At 42.1% G+C, this 15298-nt stretch overlaps 1 protein-coding gene across 1 annotated transcript in view; it reads right to left on the reverse strand.

Annotated features, from left to right (window-relative positions):
* Window positions 1-15298, reverse strand: part of LOC144107857 (DDB1- and CUL4-associated factor 10-like) — a 54354-nt gene that overhangs the window by 19200 nt on the left and 19856 nt on the right. Inside the window, exons 2-4 of the mRNA XM_077641071.1 lie at window positions 12757-12870; window positions 10495-10692; window positions 6382-6553 (exon numbers count right to left, since the gene is read on the reverse strand). Of these exons, the coding sequence (XP_077497197.1) occupies window positions 6382-6553; window positions 10495-10692; window positions 12757-12870 (484 nt within the window). The remainder of the gene's footprint in view (window positions 1-6381; window positions 6554-10494; window positions 10693-12756; window positions 12871-15298) is intronic.

Here is a 15298-nt window from a genome sequence, read left to right on the forward strand (position 1 = left end):
ACTTTTTAGCAGCATAGTTTGTTTTAAATCTAAAAATGAACCTCGCATTGTTGTTTAAATTACCGTAATTACACGATTGTATGTCGACGCCCGCAGAAAAAAAGAAAAAAACTTGGAGGTCGCTTAACTTTGAAGTTTAAGAGTAGAGCATGACTGCCTTATCCGGCCGCTGCCGCTTATTGTCAGCCGTTATCAGCTGCCACATATGGACGCGCCCATGGGCGCGTTCCAAAATAGAAAATGTATTAGTCACTGTATTACTCATGTACACATAGGCCATCGTCCTCACTAGCGCTGCCGTTGTGATCGCTGTTGCACTCCCACAGCACGTCGTTCTACCATCGTCGTGCAGCGAAATCCCGCATGTATCAAACAGCTGCACTACGATATCACGTGGAACAGCTGAAAATTTTGCCTCCCTGCGGCTGCAACACCCGTTGCGAACGTCGAAATTGAGCCCCGGCGCTCAGTTTGTTTCTTCATCATAAAGAATGGCAGCCATCTGGAAAGTAGCTGTGAACAAGCGCCGGATCTTTACCGGACTCTGAGCACAAATGAAGACTGGCGAAGCACTACATTAAAAACTTGTACAACGCGGCCGGCTGTCAAATGCTTCAGAGCCAAAGAGAAACTATGTATGAGCGGCGTCAGCGCTTCCATCAGCTACTGAAAACACCGGCACCGCAGCTGTTCCAAGTGGCGGTGCCGCCGCAATTGGAACAGTGGCCCTTCCATCAACAATTGACACTCCTTTGTGCGCCCAGTGCACAGTTGAGAGAAAAAAACTGTAGGACACTTAGGCTTCTCCCTTAGGAGTAAAAAGCGATTGTGTTATCAGTCCTCCCCCTCAAGCATATCAGCAGCCGCAATCTGCAGCCACATGTGGGGATGTGAGGTGAAGGAGGTGCCAGTTTGCTGCTTATCAGCAGCCACCATCATCTGCAGAGTGTGGGAAATAGTGCCTTTTCCGCACATTGGCATAGCAGCTGTTCAAGGCCAGCAGCAAGAGAGATGCGACGGAGCCGCGCAGCAAAAATGCAACCACGCTGTTGCATTCCTGATATCTCGTTTTGCTGTCCTTTATTTATGGTGCCATGCTTTGGTTTCGATTCTTAGTCACGCCCCCATTTCAGATTTTCAAATTAAAAAAAAATATGTTGACTCACAATCGTGTAGATACGGTAAGTGCAAATATCTCAATTTCTGTTGGCCACACTGAGGGCTAAAGAACGGCACGTGCACAATGGTGCGCAGCAAAACAAGAATAGCAGTATGGTCTACTCATCTGCCCTATCTACATTATTTTAAGTTGAACTATTTTTCAAAATTTGAAATCCGAAGTGGGGGTCGACTTAAAATTGAAACCAAAGCATCGCACCATAAATAAAGGCGAGACAAATGAGATATCAGGTATGCTACATACAGCGTGGTTGCATTTTTGCTGCGCGGCTCCGTCGCATCGCTCTCGGTGCTGGCCTTGAGCAGCTGCTATGTCAACAGGCAGAACTGGCATGACCACACAGCGTGAGGCGGCCGATGGTGCTTGTCAATAAGCAGAAAACCGGCACCAGCCCACTCCCCACACATTAGCCCCGTGCACCTGGAGCATATCTTTGCCCCCTGGAGGGACGCGGCTTCAGGTGTGGATGGGCCAAGAGCATTTTTAGTGTTTTTAAGAGACGCGAGTTTGGTGGATAATATTTGATGTGTGTGAGTGTGCTTGATATCACCATTCCCTCTTTCTTTCTATTTTCTTTTTTCACCAGCCTCTTCTCAAATCTTCTCTTTTTCACCTCTCCTGGAGTAGCATGCCAGGCCGAAAACCGGGCCGCCCTCTCTTGTTCCATTAAGGTCCCTCCTCCTCCCCACACGTGGCCGCAGATTGCATCTGCTTATAAGCTGCGGCGGCCCGATAGCGCATTCGCGTTCTACTCTTATTAGGTGTCGCACAACTTTTTTTTCAATTTCAAGCGCGCACTCTGCGCTCAACGAAGCGTCAATATTTGATGGAAGGGCCGCTGCTCCAATTGCGTCTTCACCCCCCCCCCACCCAACCCCCACCTCCGCAAACCGCAGCCAGGGAGTGTCCGTAGCCAACGGAGAAGCCGACGCCATTCATGTGGTTTCTCTTTGGCTCTGGCGCATTCGACTACTGCCAGCCGCGTTTCACAAATTTTTAATGTAGAGCTTAGTCATTCGTCATTTGTGCTCTGGGTCGGGTAAGTGGCCAGCGCTCGTTCACGGCTACATTCAAGATGGCGGTCATTCTTTACGCTGAAGAAACGAAAAACTGCGCGCCGGGCCGCAAGTTAGATGTTTGCAATAGTGATACTAGTGTGGCAGCTGCAGCGAGGCAAAATTTTCAGCTGTCCAACGGGATGTTGTGGTGTGGCTTTTTGCGAAGTGCGGTATTTCACTGCAGAACGATTTTAGAACTACCAGCGGTGGAACCGCTGCAGCGATCAGGACGGCAGCGCTAGTGAGGACGTTGGTTCCAGTGTGAACGAGTAGACCAGTGACTAATAATAATAATAATAGTAATTGGATTTTGGGGTAAAGAACTGGCGCAGTATCTGTCTCATATATCGTTGGACACCTCAACCGCGTCGTAGGGGAGGGGATAATGGAGGGAGTGAAAGAACAAAGGAAGAAAGAGGTGCCCGTAGTAGAGGGTTCGGAAATAATTTCGACCACCTGGGGATCTTTAACGTGCACTGACATCGCACAGCACACGGGCGCCTTAGCGTTTTGCCTCCATAAAAACGCAGCCGCCACGATCGGGTTCGAACCAAGCAACTCCGGATCAGTAGCCGAGGGCACTAACCACTGAACCACCGCGGCGGGTACAGTGACTAATATATTTTCGTTTTGGATTGTGTCCTCGGGTGCTCCCTCGCGATACAGCATATAGCGGCCGGTGATAAGTCGAGGCCGCAGGATAGTACTATCGCATTGTATTATTTCTCAAGCTTTTTTCTGAAATGAAATGGGGGGAGGGGGAGGTCGACATACACTCGAGTCAACATACAATCGCGCAAATGGCGTAATTAGTTTCACAAATAAAAAAATTGAAAAGTACTTTTGCTGTTGCCGAGAAATCATTTCTAAACGGATTCACATCGATGTGGTGCACAATCTGCTACAGTCAGGTAAAACACAGCTTCTATTCCTGGCCTCACTCATTGCATTAGTAGCTGTCATTAGCGTTGAACATTTTGTGAAAAGAGAGCCCAATAAAGCGGTTTCACCATTTAAATAAATCTTAACGAATTCGTTAGGGTGGAATGCTTGCGGTCTACTGGGCACCTCATGTAATCCACTATAGTTTTGACCAAAACGCAGGATTTAAAAAGGCAGTCCATACCTGTTAGATAAATAATAATTTATGATTTACATTAAGCTTCATAAAAGAATCCGTCTGACCACATGAATCAACTTCCAAAGCCGTGATGCATAGTGAACACAATGGTTAATAAATAATTTGTATTTAATTAAATGGAACGCACATAATAAAGAGAGGAAAAAATGCCTGTTCGGTAATGTGATTTTTCTTTACTTGAATATATATTCCGACAGATGTAATGCAGCGTTCCACCAGACATTGTTTAATTTGATGACCAGAATAGGTTTGAAAATAAAGGAACATTTAAATTCTATATGCTTAGGAGAGTCACTCTCCTTACTGCAGGAATGATTAGATATCCCAGCCTGCTAAAGCAGCACCTGCCTTTTCAAACTCATGTGGAAGACGATGCCTTCGAATACCAGTATACTAGTAGGCATCGTCTGCCCACCAAATGCTATCAAAAGACTTGCACTCGGCCACAGCAGACGCCGCCCTGTGTTGCCTGCAGGGTAGGTGCCCTGTCTCCAGACGAATGTAAATCATTTTTAAAAATAGTTTCGTACCATCAACAAAAACTACTTTTTCAAGTTTATGATATGTGAAAAAATTAAATCGTTTGACCAATTAGTTTTTTGTTTGGTCAAAACCGTTGCCCACATGATATTCCTTGACCTTCAATATGGCTATTTTCGCAAAAATAGAGATCCCTGCAATAAAAAAGAACAACGCAAGGGCAGTTCTCAACTCTAATGCAAACAAAACTATTGAAAATGTCTTGGAAAACACTACACAAAAAGTAATTTGACAAACCTAGGACTCAAAATTTATATTAAAAAATGCGAAAACAATAAATTGCTTCTCCTGTTCAGCGCATTTATTTTGAACCAAAATGGCGACAAGCACAGTATACCTTTTGGGCCATGACCGGGCATCTCAATAACTGTCTACATGCCTAGACAAACTTTTGCAGCAAGGAACAGTTCCTGAACAATGTTTGTCGAAATTTGCCAAGATTAAGGCAATTTCTGGCACTTTGAAGCATATTATTTAGAGAAAATATTTTTTCTTCCTCAAAAGAAGGCCTCTAAAATTCTAATTGGACATGTTTTACCTACTATGAAAATTTTCAGTCAAATCTAAGATCTGAAGAAATTGGTGAGCATCATTTTGCGTGGAATGACCCATTAGCGAGAGCCCACCTCCCAGCGACTCTGCTGTCATCAATTTTAGCGAGGTACAGGAGCTGGAGGTGATTTGGGAAAACTTGAGTACCTATGCAGTTTTGAAGAATTAGTAGAATGTGGTGACCAGGTCGCGATGGTTAGGCATGCTCAGGGATATTAAAGTATTAAAGGATATCTTGGCTCCAAAAAGCACTGGTTCTGAAGGACCAAATAAACGCTGACAAAATGACTGAAGTCCCAAAAAAGCAGAGCCTGCCTCGGCTCTCAATTTCATTACATTCACACATAGTACATGACTAACAGGGAAGGTGAATACCACTTGAGTGGGTGGCTTGTTGTAACCAAAACAAAACATACACAATTCAAAATAATTCCATGAACACGAAGGCAAGATAAGCTGCCAACTGATATGGTGAGTTTACTGATATAGTGAAATTTGCTTGCAGTGCTCGCAACTTCTCGGATACACTGAGGTTCTACTACATTTCAGTAAACGAAACAATGCCCCTGCCAACCCCTTTGGAAATGTGGCCTGCCCAGAAAATACCTGAACAATAACCAACATACCCCCTTCCCAATAGACACAGCACCAATACCTTGAAAGAAAGCAGCTGAAATACAATTGCACTTATAATATTATAGCAATCATGCCGCCACTGGCGCAACCGAAACTGAGATGAGGTGAAAATTAAGGTTTCATGCAATACAGATGTCCGAAGTGATGTACAATTGATTATCCATCACTCCTCACTGTTCTCCCCCCCCCCCCCCAGACACAATACATCGCGACTCCGCCAGCTACCAAACCGGTCTGATTTGACATGTTTTCTTTAGTTGGGGTCCTTATTTGTTCAATCTATCTCTTCCTTTTTCCTACCCTTTCGTTTCTTCTACTGCTTTGGTGCACTTGTCTCCTGTACCTGGCTCAGGCTCAGCATGACTCCTCTGGCCATCTACCCACAAGCATTCTGCTTGCATGAAGCAGGAATAAACATGCATCCCCTGTGCAGTCTTTGCAACGTCCAATCCTTATATTTCACTAAAGACCTTTTTTCTGTCACAAATAAATACCTGATTTACAATGCAAATCGCTTAGTGATTGTCTCTTATTATTCTCTGTAGTGTCTATGTTGGGTTTGCCATTCATATGTCATTGAATAATCACTTCTAAGGAAACTGCGTTTATTTTGTATAAAAAATGCTGTTCCTGTCTTCATATGTTTTTTTGTCATGAGCCCTCTCGTATTTCTGTAATTTGAACCATCTTGCTTGTACGCTTTGCATTTTTCCACCATTCTTATGTGTATTATTTTGGCATGCAGTAGAAATCATTTGTCCTCACTAATCTCTTTGCTTTTATTGCATGGATCCATAACTAGCCTTTGGCTAAGGATCCAGACAGTGATGTTATGTACTGTACTGAAGAAATGATAATAAAAAGAATTGAATTGAATTGAATTGAATGCACTGCACAAAGTGGAAGCAATAAATTGTTATTGTTCTGCAGTAAAAACGAGTCTAGGTGCTTTGTGAGCAGAAAGTGCACTCCCAACCTTTTATGTCAACGTATTCATTGACAAAAAGTTTGGGCACCTCAACAAAATTTGTTACATTAGTAAACGTGTTTGTGGAAGAAAAAATCTTCCCATGCAAAGAAATAAGAGGTAACTATTTTGCTGTGTTGTATATCAGCTAAGCTAATCTAAAATTTCAAACTTGGTTGAGCTTCTTCAGGAAAAGATTCAAAACAATCGAAAATATGAGCTGGTTTCTTTCAGGAGTAGCAAAAAGCACCAAATCATAGCCTCATATTCAGTGCCAGCACAGCAGAGTTCACTCAAGAGCACATACCTTAATTACACGTAGATCATGTGCCAGTGCATGCAAGTCCAGGTCATGAATTACGACCATGTAACCCCCGTTAGTGCAGATCACCATTTTCTGGTTGTCTGGAGATAGTCGCATCCTCATCAGTTCCTTTGTGCAGAAGATTCTTCGGAACTCAGACAATCTCTCTGAAAATCTGAACAATTAAAATCATTATAAAATGCACACTGCGGTATTACTGCCCGACATAAGTACCCAGAAATCAATTAAACGCCAAAACAGGCAAGGTAATAAGACAGCAAAGCCATTAACAAACTTGATAGAGATCAGGAGTATCACAGATTGAGCTGCTTGGCAGCCCCAAAAGTTCAATCTATTAGCCCACTCGGCAGCAGTCATTTTTCAGAGTGCCAGATGGACAGAGTTGCATTTAATTGGTATTTCCGCTAAACACGGCAGTTTTCAAGGTTGTATCGTGCTATCAAAGAAAACTAAGCGACAAAACTTGAACGATTGTACTAGGGCCTTAGCCTTGAAGTGTGCTGTGAGGTTACTGGACAACTGCCCAAAATATTATTGCCTAGCTCCTTTCCTACCATATATGCACTACCTACTTTCTCCTTAATACCCACTCGAAAACTCATAACAAAAAAATATGTGGTTATGCCGGCACACTCATTATGTGTTGCGAAACATGGAATGCGGTGGTTAAAGCCACACTGAGGATAAATAGGAGTTGGCTTGTATTGATAGGGTTCCAATCATAAGGAGACCACTCTCGCAAATTTTTTAAAAGCTTAATATTGATCTGAAAACCAAATCTAAATGCCATCATCATAGGCCTATTTCACAAGTAAAATGCATGCATTCACATCGATTTTTGGCGCAGATACCAGAGACTACATTACATCACTATAAACATCAAAATTATGGCGACCTGTCCTGCTCATTACGGAGGATACGAGTTTGAATCAACAGATGCAAAGATATTTAACTCCAATTTTGTGAACAATAAATATGCCTTTTGCAGTCGAACAAACGTCAACGTATATATTAGTGTGGGCAGACAAAAATGAAGAGTAGTGTTGCCCAGAATGTCAAGACAGCTAGAACGAGCCAGGCATTAAATTTTGGTAAGACCGATAAATGGATAGAGTTGTCCTCAGTGTCTCTTTAAGGAAGCAGGGTAAGACGTATGCTTCTTGTGTATCTTGTGGCATATTTTAGACTTGTTTTATCAGAAACTCTGTATTTAGCCTATTCTCTACTACCTTTTGATTTAACTGAATTAAAGCTATTGTTCTGTAAGATATATTTTTCTCTGAATTTTTCGCAAAGCACAAGTTTTTTCTAAAACTGTCAGAGAAAAAGATACACCACGTAGATGCTTTAGTTCAGTAGGTTTGCTCACTGTATGTAGATAAAGCGGGAAAAAAGTTAAACCTGCTATATTTTCTCATTGTTCTAGGAATGATACAAATGTTGCCAAAAATAATATGCTGAGATATTCAAGGTCGAAAACAAAAACATATTTACTTCAATTTTTTTGGGGGGGGTGAAACAATGTGCACTCGACATCTATACAAACATTTTGGGAGCACTTTGCCAATCTTAAGTGCGGCAAAGCGAAAGCCTTTGGCCTTGCAGGCTGCGATTCTAGCCTCGCAGGTTCCCATACCAGTTGCACTCCCAAAGGCACCTTGGCACACTTTCGATCTAGACGACGTTGTAGGCGCCATGGCCATCTTCTTCTCTTCTTCTCTCTTCTCTGGTGGTGGTGCATGATACTAGCCCAAATCATCCCTTGGCTGCCCTAATGTCTTCTATACAGCAGCCAGCACAGATATGGTTTCTCAGAAAGTGTCTCCATATGCAATATCAAAATTCCAACAAGCCGCTTAACCATTTAGCCTCCGATTGGGGTACGCACCAAAGAATGCCTTCCTTGGAATGCACATCTTGGAATCCACATATTTCAACGGATTTGGTTGATTTCTGTTTTCGTTTCGCCATAATTGGCTATATTTAATAAACTATTCAATCTACAGTCATCAAGCTTTGCGTGGGTGTTAAATTTTGTCGCTTCTATATGATGCTACCATTCGATTTCTGCTATCTTGATCAGCAGCCGCGTAATTCATGGAAGACAGCGTTACACCAGACGCGCGAGTGTGAGCCACTAAAGGCTTTCGCCTTAATAGCTACTTCCTATCTGCACAGTGCCATTGGCAATCTTACTCTTCTTTGCTAGTCAGCTTGCATCTCTAACCTCGTCTGTGATCTGACAGCTCTCCGAGTGAAGAACTTTAGATAACGGTCCCCCTACATTTGAATCATTGCTAAAGCAATGAGAAAAGATTGCAGGCTTAACTTTTTTCCAGCTTTATCGATATAAAGATAGATGCAAACCTACTGAAATAAAACGGTTCGCATCTACGTGGTTCATATTTTCCTAGGACAATCTCGGGTGTGCCGTGACCCTCTCCCGTCGTAATATAAACGTCCGCGCTATATCGACGCATTTGGTTGTTTTCTTTGTTTCTTTCGCTATACATGGCTTTAATTATTTACCAATAAATCTACTGTCATCGAACTTGGCGTGGGGGTTACATTTTGCGCCCTCTATCTGATTCTACAGTTCAATTTATGCTATCCTGAGTAGTTGCCGCGTTATACGTGGAAGACAGCGTTACACCGGACGAGCGAGTATCATCCATTAAAGGTTCTCGCCTTAATAGCTACTGGCCATGTACTCTGTACCATTGGCAATCTTATGCATCTTAGCTAATAGCTTGCTTCTCTAGCCTTGTTTGTTGTCTGTTTGGCAGCTCTATGAGTGAAGCACTTTTCATAAAGGTCCCCCTCACAGAACCATGTCACAATGTAACACCCTAGTGATATTTTAAATGTCTTGTGATGTCACCTCGAATATCACGGAATGTTAACTACAGCCGCACTGCATCACCGAATCTGAGCACAGCATCTAGAAAGGAAATTCTAAGATCTGCATTCCAAGGAAGGCATTCTGTGGTGCTCCCCCCACCCTAGGCTAAATGGTTAAGCGGCTTGTTGGAATTTTCAGTTTGCATAAGGAGACACTTTCTTAGAAGCCCTCTCTGTGTTGGCTGCTGCAAAACGAACATTATGGTGTCAAGGGTTGATTCGGGCTAGTATCATGCAAAAAAGCTTGTCCCTCATTTGGCTCTGGTATGCACACTCAGAGTCATTGTCTTTCAAACAGAACATATGACACGTGTCGCTACTGATAGCATGTGGAAATACATGGTCGAAAACAACCTAACTAAAATCAACGGTAAAGTTTCGAACTAACCATACAGTAGTGAATAAACGTGGCGTCTCGCATGAGGTTACAAAAGAGCGGAGAAAAACTTTCCAGAGTTCAATGAAACGAACAATGCACCTTTAGTGCTTTACCAGACACCTATTAAAGATACAGCGGGGCTTAGGAAAATTCCCACTTTTTTACAATTTTTTATCTCCAGAATTGTGAGCAAGTGCATGCTCCGAGGAAATCGGCCTTGCCTGCTCATCACTTGGCTTCAATGCACCAGCTGTTCTGGCTCTACTAAAGGACAGACAAACATGTCATAGTGACTGAATATTGTTGGTTAGCCGAAAGTTGATTTTTTTGTAGCCTACCCTGTGTCCTTAAAATGCCATACATGCAATAGCCACTCTTGAAGTACCAATTTACACGGTCAGTCACATAGTGTCAGTCTCAAAGCTCGCCTTTGTGGCGGTTACCCAAGTAATGATATCTATCTTAATCGACACATAAATGAAACCACTAGACTACTTCCTCACAGATACCTCCACTTAGCCCGGTGCCTACCAAGTATAACCACAGTCATCCTAGGACGCTCTAGTAAAAAGAAGACTACTGTACCGTTATAAAAGCTGCCTGTCTAAAAAAACTGCAATCTTGCCCTTCTTTCCATAACTACTGGTAGTAGCTATGCTGTTTTTCACACAAAAGTTCTAAATAAAAAATCGACAACCGCACCTGCACGAGACAATAAGAAAGCTTAACCTTAGGCTGGCCTTAACTTACATGAATATATATAATCACAATGAAGTTTCATTGTAAATTGCAAGCAGAGAGCATAACAAACTCACTTATTGATGTCCCAAGTATGTATGCTTCCATCTAATCCAGAGGTTACTAGTAACCCCTCTGCCGATGCATATTCAATGTTTGTGACCGAGTCGGAGTGGCCAACGAGAGAACGTTGCTTCTGCTTCAAGTTTCTCACATCCCACAATGCCACTGTCTTGTCATCCGAGCATGTGGCAAATGTCCTGGAGTCAATAAACCTGAGAAATTTTTCACTTTGAGATATTCGCCTCTCGACTACATTTGAAACTCGCAAAAGGAAAGTCACACAGGCAGCACTTTTCAATATTGCTAAAAGGCAACACTACATGCCACTGACAGGAACACCACCTATTGCAAAAGCATGCTCGCCAAAACACCTGTGAGTACAGGCAGTTTGAGGAAGTATGCCAAGGCATTGATCGCAGGTAGGAGAGACCATAGTGATCAATTTAAATATACAGAAAACGATCAACGTAGCTGTCTCGACATGTCGCATGCAGAACACCACTCTTGCAGCAGTCGGTACTTGCACAACTCTGCCGGCAATCACCAATCTAGTCTATCAAATTATATCATCCTTGATTGCGTGCTGTTGTCAAAATTATTTTTTCCGCCAAACATAGCAGCTAAGTCATTACCGCTACTAGCACCTCTTTAAAATACATAATGCACTAAGGTACTGCCATAATTCTAGGATTATGTATGCATCTATGACGAGTTAGACGCATTTCAAGGATTTTTAGGTTTTTAATATGCTCAGACATAGGGACCTTGCGGGCTAATATATCGGAAAGCGGCATTATTGCCTCTGCAAGTAGCGCAAGACAAGAATGACGGCAGGTTCTCTCAGATCTTCAAAGGCAGTTTACCAATATCCCTCAAGAGAAAAGTAAAGAGCAGCTGTATCTTGCCGGTAATCACCTATGGGCAGAAAAGTTGAGGCTAAAGAAAAGGGTGCAACTCAAACTAAGATGAGCGCAATGTGCTAAGGGAAAAAAATGACAGGTGTAACATTAAGAGACAGGAAGAGGGCAGATTGGGTCAGGGATCAAATACAGGCTAATTCCATGCTAGTCAAAATAAAGAGGAAGAAAGGGGCATGAGCACAGAATCTAATGCGAAGGCAAAATGAAAGATGGTCCTTAAGGGTAAGACTGAATTCCAAGAGAAGAGAAGCGTAGCAGGCGGTGGAAGAAAGGTAGGTGAGCAGATGACATTAAGAAGTTTGCGGTGATAGGGTGGCCGCAGCTGGCACAGGACGGGGTTTATTGGTGAGATATGGGAGACGCCTTTTTCCTGCTGCCGGCTTCTGCTGATGCCGCGGCTGCTGATGGTGATGAATTAGTATATGAGATACCAACAAGTCCAACTTTCAGTTATCTTAAGCATTACAGCTGCATGGCATGGTAAAGGCTCTATGCTATTCAAAGAGATCAAATGAAATGAACCCTATAAAGGTCACCTGAGTTAATAAATCATTTTATCTTGAGAATTTATTCCTATGAGATTGGTTCGTTTGGTTTGGTTTAAGGGAGTTTAACATCCCAAAGCCACTCAGACTATGGGAGACGCCGTAGTGAAAGGCTCCGGAAACTTCGATCACCTGGGGTTTAAAAACGTGCACTGACATCGCACAGTATAGGGGCCCCTAGAATTTTGCTTGCATCAAAATTCGACTGCCGCGGATATCTTGGGATTGTGTCACAACTGGGTTCAAGTGTGTACATACGTTGCATCGATGTCACAGTGGCTGCTCTGTTTTAGATTAGAAGCGCGGCGAAAGCCTGAGCATTTTTCTAATAAGTTTACCGCCACCTGCTTCAGGCTGCACAGTTGAAGCTATGCTACAGACACGGCCATAGCACCCATGACATCGCATGCAACCCATATGTGTGCAATTTATCAGAATATAAACATTTTTCGGGTCATTTCAGTTCTTTATTAAGCCCACGTCTCAAGAAAACTTGCAAACTACTATTTCGGAGTGCCGCATTATTGTTTAATGGAACAGTGAAGATGGTTTACTGCGTAGACGCATAATGTAATTGCTTTTATAAACATCCGCCGAGCGAATAAAAACTAAACATACTGAAAATTTCATTCTATTGAGATTTTGTTATATAACTAGGTTCAAATGTATAATTGACACCAGGCACATAGCCAGAAATATTTTTCCGGGAAGGGCCCGAGGCAGTTGCCCAGGGGGGTGGGTCAGGGCCCATGTCTAACAAGAACACTGCTGGTGGGGTTCCTCAGACACCACGTCCCTGATTGACACATACCTGGCATAGTTGACACAGTCACAGTGTGCATGCCCGACTCCCCTAATGAGCTTGTGGTTGAGTGGGTCAAATATTAGGATGCTTTTGCCTTCCGTAGCTGCAACCAATATTGAACTGAAAAAAGAAATAAAGCCCTGTGACAAATGCGGAACTTTTGGTGCCCAGCCAGTACAGAGGCTCATACTGAATAAAAATGCACAAAAAAACATACAAACAGATATTCTAGCAACGTTCAGGCAAATAGCGACAAACAGATATAATAAGATGGCATGTGCAAAAACCTAATGCACAAGGTCAAGTAAATTGGGTGAGATGCCACAAGGACATTTTTTTCCTTTTAATGTGGCACGCTTCGTTAAACTTGTCAACACAGTAGGACTCGAGAGGTTTTTAGTGGTCACCCAGTTGACTAGCAAAACTAAGAGGGCCCATAGAGAAGAGCAGGAGGATGGCACTACTAAAGCAATAATATCGTCCATTAAGGCAAATAGTGAAGTATATTTTTTTATCCAAATTTTGTGAAAATGCAGGCAATATTGCAGTTCAGGTAAAATCACAAACTACATGTTCAGGCTTCAAAAGTTCAGACACCTTAACCAAGCAGAGAGGTTTAGAGAACCGGCTGTAAACCCAACGGAGTTACCATACGGGTTCTCTTTTTCAGACTGCTTGAATATTCTGAAATATTTCCCCGCACTCGTCTACATCTCTAAAATCAGTATATGAATGTGTGTACGCCACAGTCACACATCTGCATTCTTAGCTTCATTTTAGAGTCTGGAAACCAACAAACCCATGAGAGAAAAAAAAGAGAAGAAATGCCTGACACAACAAAACTAAGATGGGCCTAAATTAATAAAAATCAATGAACAGTGCTGAAAAAACACAGAAAAGGTAATTTAAAATCAAACTTCATTTAAAAAAGAAAGCGTGGCACAGTAAACCACTAGTGAAATGAAAAACCTACGGCCGAATGACACACAAGACGTTGACTGTTGCCAGAAAAATTGAAAACCAAGCCACGGGTAAAATATTAAAAAATGGTACCATACAGTGCTACAAACCTTTAAAGAAAACAAAAAGAATGATTACGTTGTCAAAATAATAGATCAAACAGAAACCATGTGAAAAAAATAGGGCTGGAGAAGGAAGGCAAGGAGTAAACGTAGGACAAGGAGCCAAAGAAAACAAAATGAGATTGCTGTGCATAAACACAAGCAAAACGGGGTGCAGAAAGCAAGCGAAGTAGGAAGAAAAACGGAAAAAAAGAAACGAAAGCAATACTAACTGAAAGAGATAGGCAGTGAGCAGAAAGGCGAGGAATAACGAAAGGACTAGGGGGCAAACAAATTAAAATCAGAATACTTTGCATAAAGACAAAAAACTGAGTCTAGAAAGCAAAGAAAATAGGAAGAAAGAAAAAAAAATGAAACGAAGGCAAGAATAGCTGAAAGAAATAGGCAGTGAGCAGAAACGCAAGGAGTAAACGAAGGACAAGGGGCCAAAGAAAACAAAGCATATTACTCTGCATAAAGACGAGCACAACTGAGTGCAGAAAACAAGCGAAGTAGGAAGACTCAAAAAAAGAAACGAAAGCAATACTGGCTGAAAGATATAGACAGTGAGCAGGAAGGCAAGGAATAACGAAAGGACAAGGGGGCAAAGAAAAATAATATCAGATTACTTTGCATAAAGAGAAAAACTGAGTGCAGAAAGCAAAGGAAGTAGAAAGAAAGACGAAAAAAAGAATCGAAAGTAAGAACAGCTGAAAGATAGTAGGCAAGAAGCAATAAGGCAAGAAATAAATGAAGGACAAGAAAGCAAACAAAACAAAATGAGATGACTGTGCATGAAGACAAACAAAACTGGGTGCTGAAAGCAAAAGAAGTAGGAACAAAGACGAAAAAAGAAACCAAAGCAAGCATAGCTGAAAGAGATAGGCAGTGAACAAAAAGGCAAGGAGTAAACGATGTACAAGAGAGAAAAGAAAACAAAATGAGATTACTCTGCATAAAGACAAAGAAAACTGGGTGCAGAATGCAAAGGAAGTATGAAGAAAGACGAAAAAAAGAAATGAAAGCAAGAATAACTGAAGGAGATAGGCAGTGAGCAGGAAGGCAAGGAGTAAAGGAAGGACAATAGAGAAAAGAAAACAAAATCAGATTACTCTGCATAAAGAGAAACAAAACTTGGAGCAGAAAGCAAAAGAAGTGGGAAGAAAGACGAAGAAAAGAAGCGAAAGCAAGAATAGCTGTCATAAATAGGGAGTGAGCAGAAACTCAAGGAGTAAACGAAGGGCAAGGGGCCAAAGAAAACAAAAGGAGAATACTCTGCATAAAGACAAGAACAACTGAGTGCAGAAAACAAGCGAAGTAGGAAGAAAGACGCAAAAAAAGAAACGAAAGCAATACTAGCTGAAAGATATAGACGGTGAGCAGGAAGGCAAGGAATAACGAAAGGACAATGGGACGAAGAAATTAATATCAGATTACTTTGCGTAAAGACAAAAATTGAGTGCAAAAAGCAAAGGAAATAGGAAGAA

Source organism: Amblyomma americanum, chromosome 10 (genome assembly GCF_052857255.1).
Source record: "Amblyomma americanum isolate KBUSLIRL-KWMA chromosome 10, ASM5285725v1, whole genome shotgun sequence".
NCBI classification, from domain to species: Eukaryota; Metazoa; Arthropoda; class Arachnida; order Ixodida; family Ixodidae; genus Amblyomma; species Amblyomma americanum.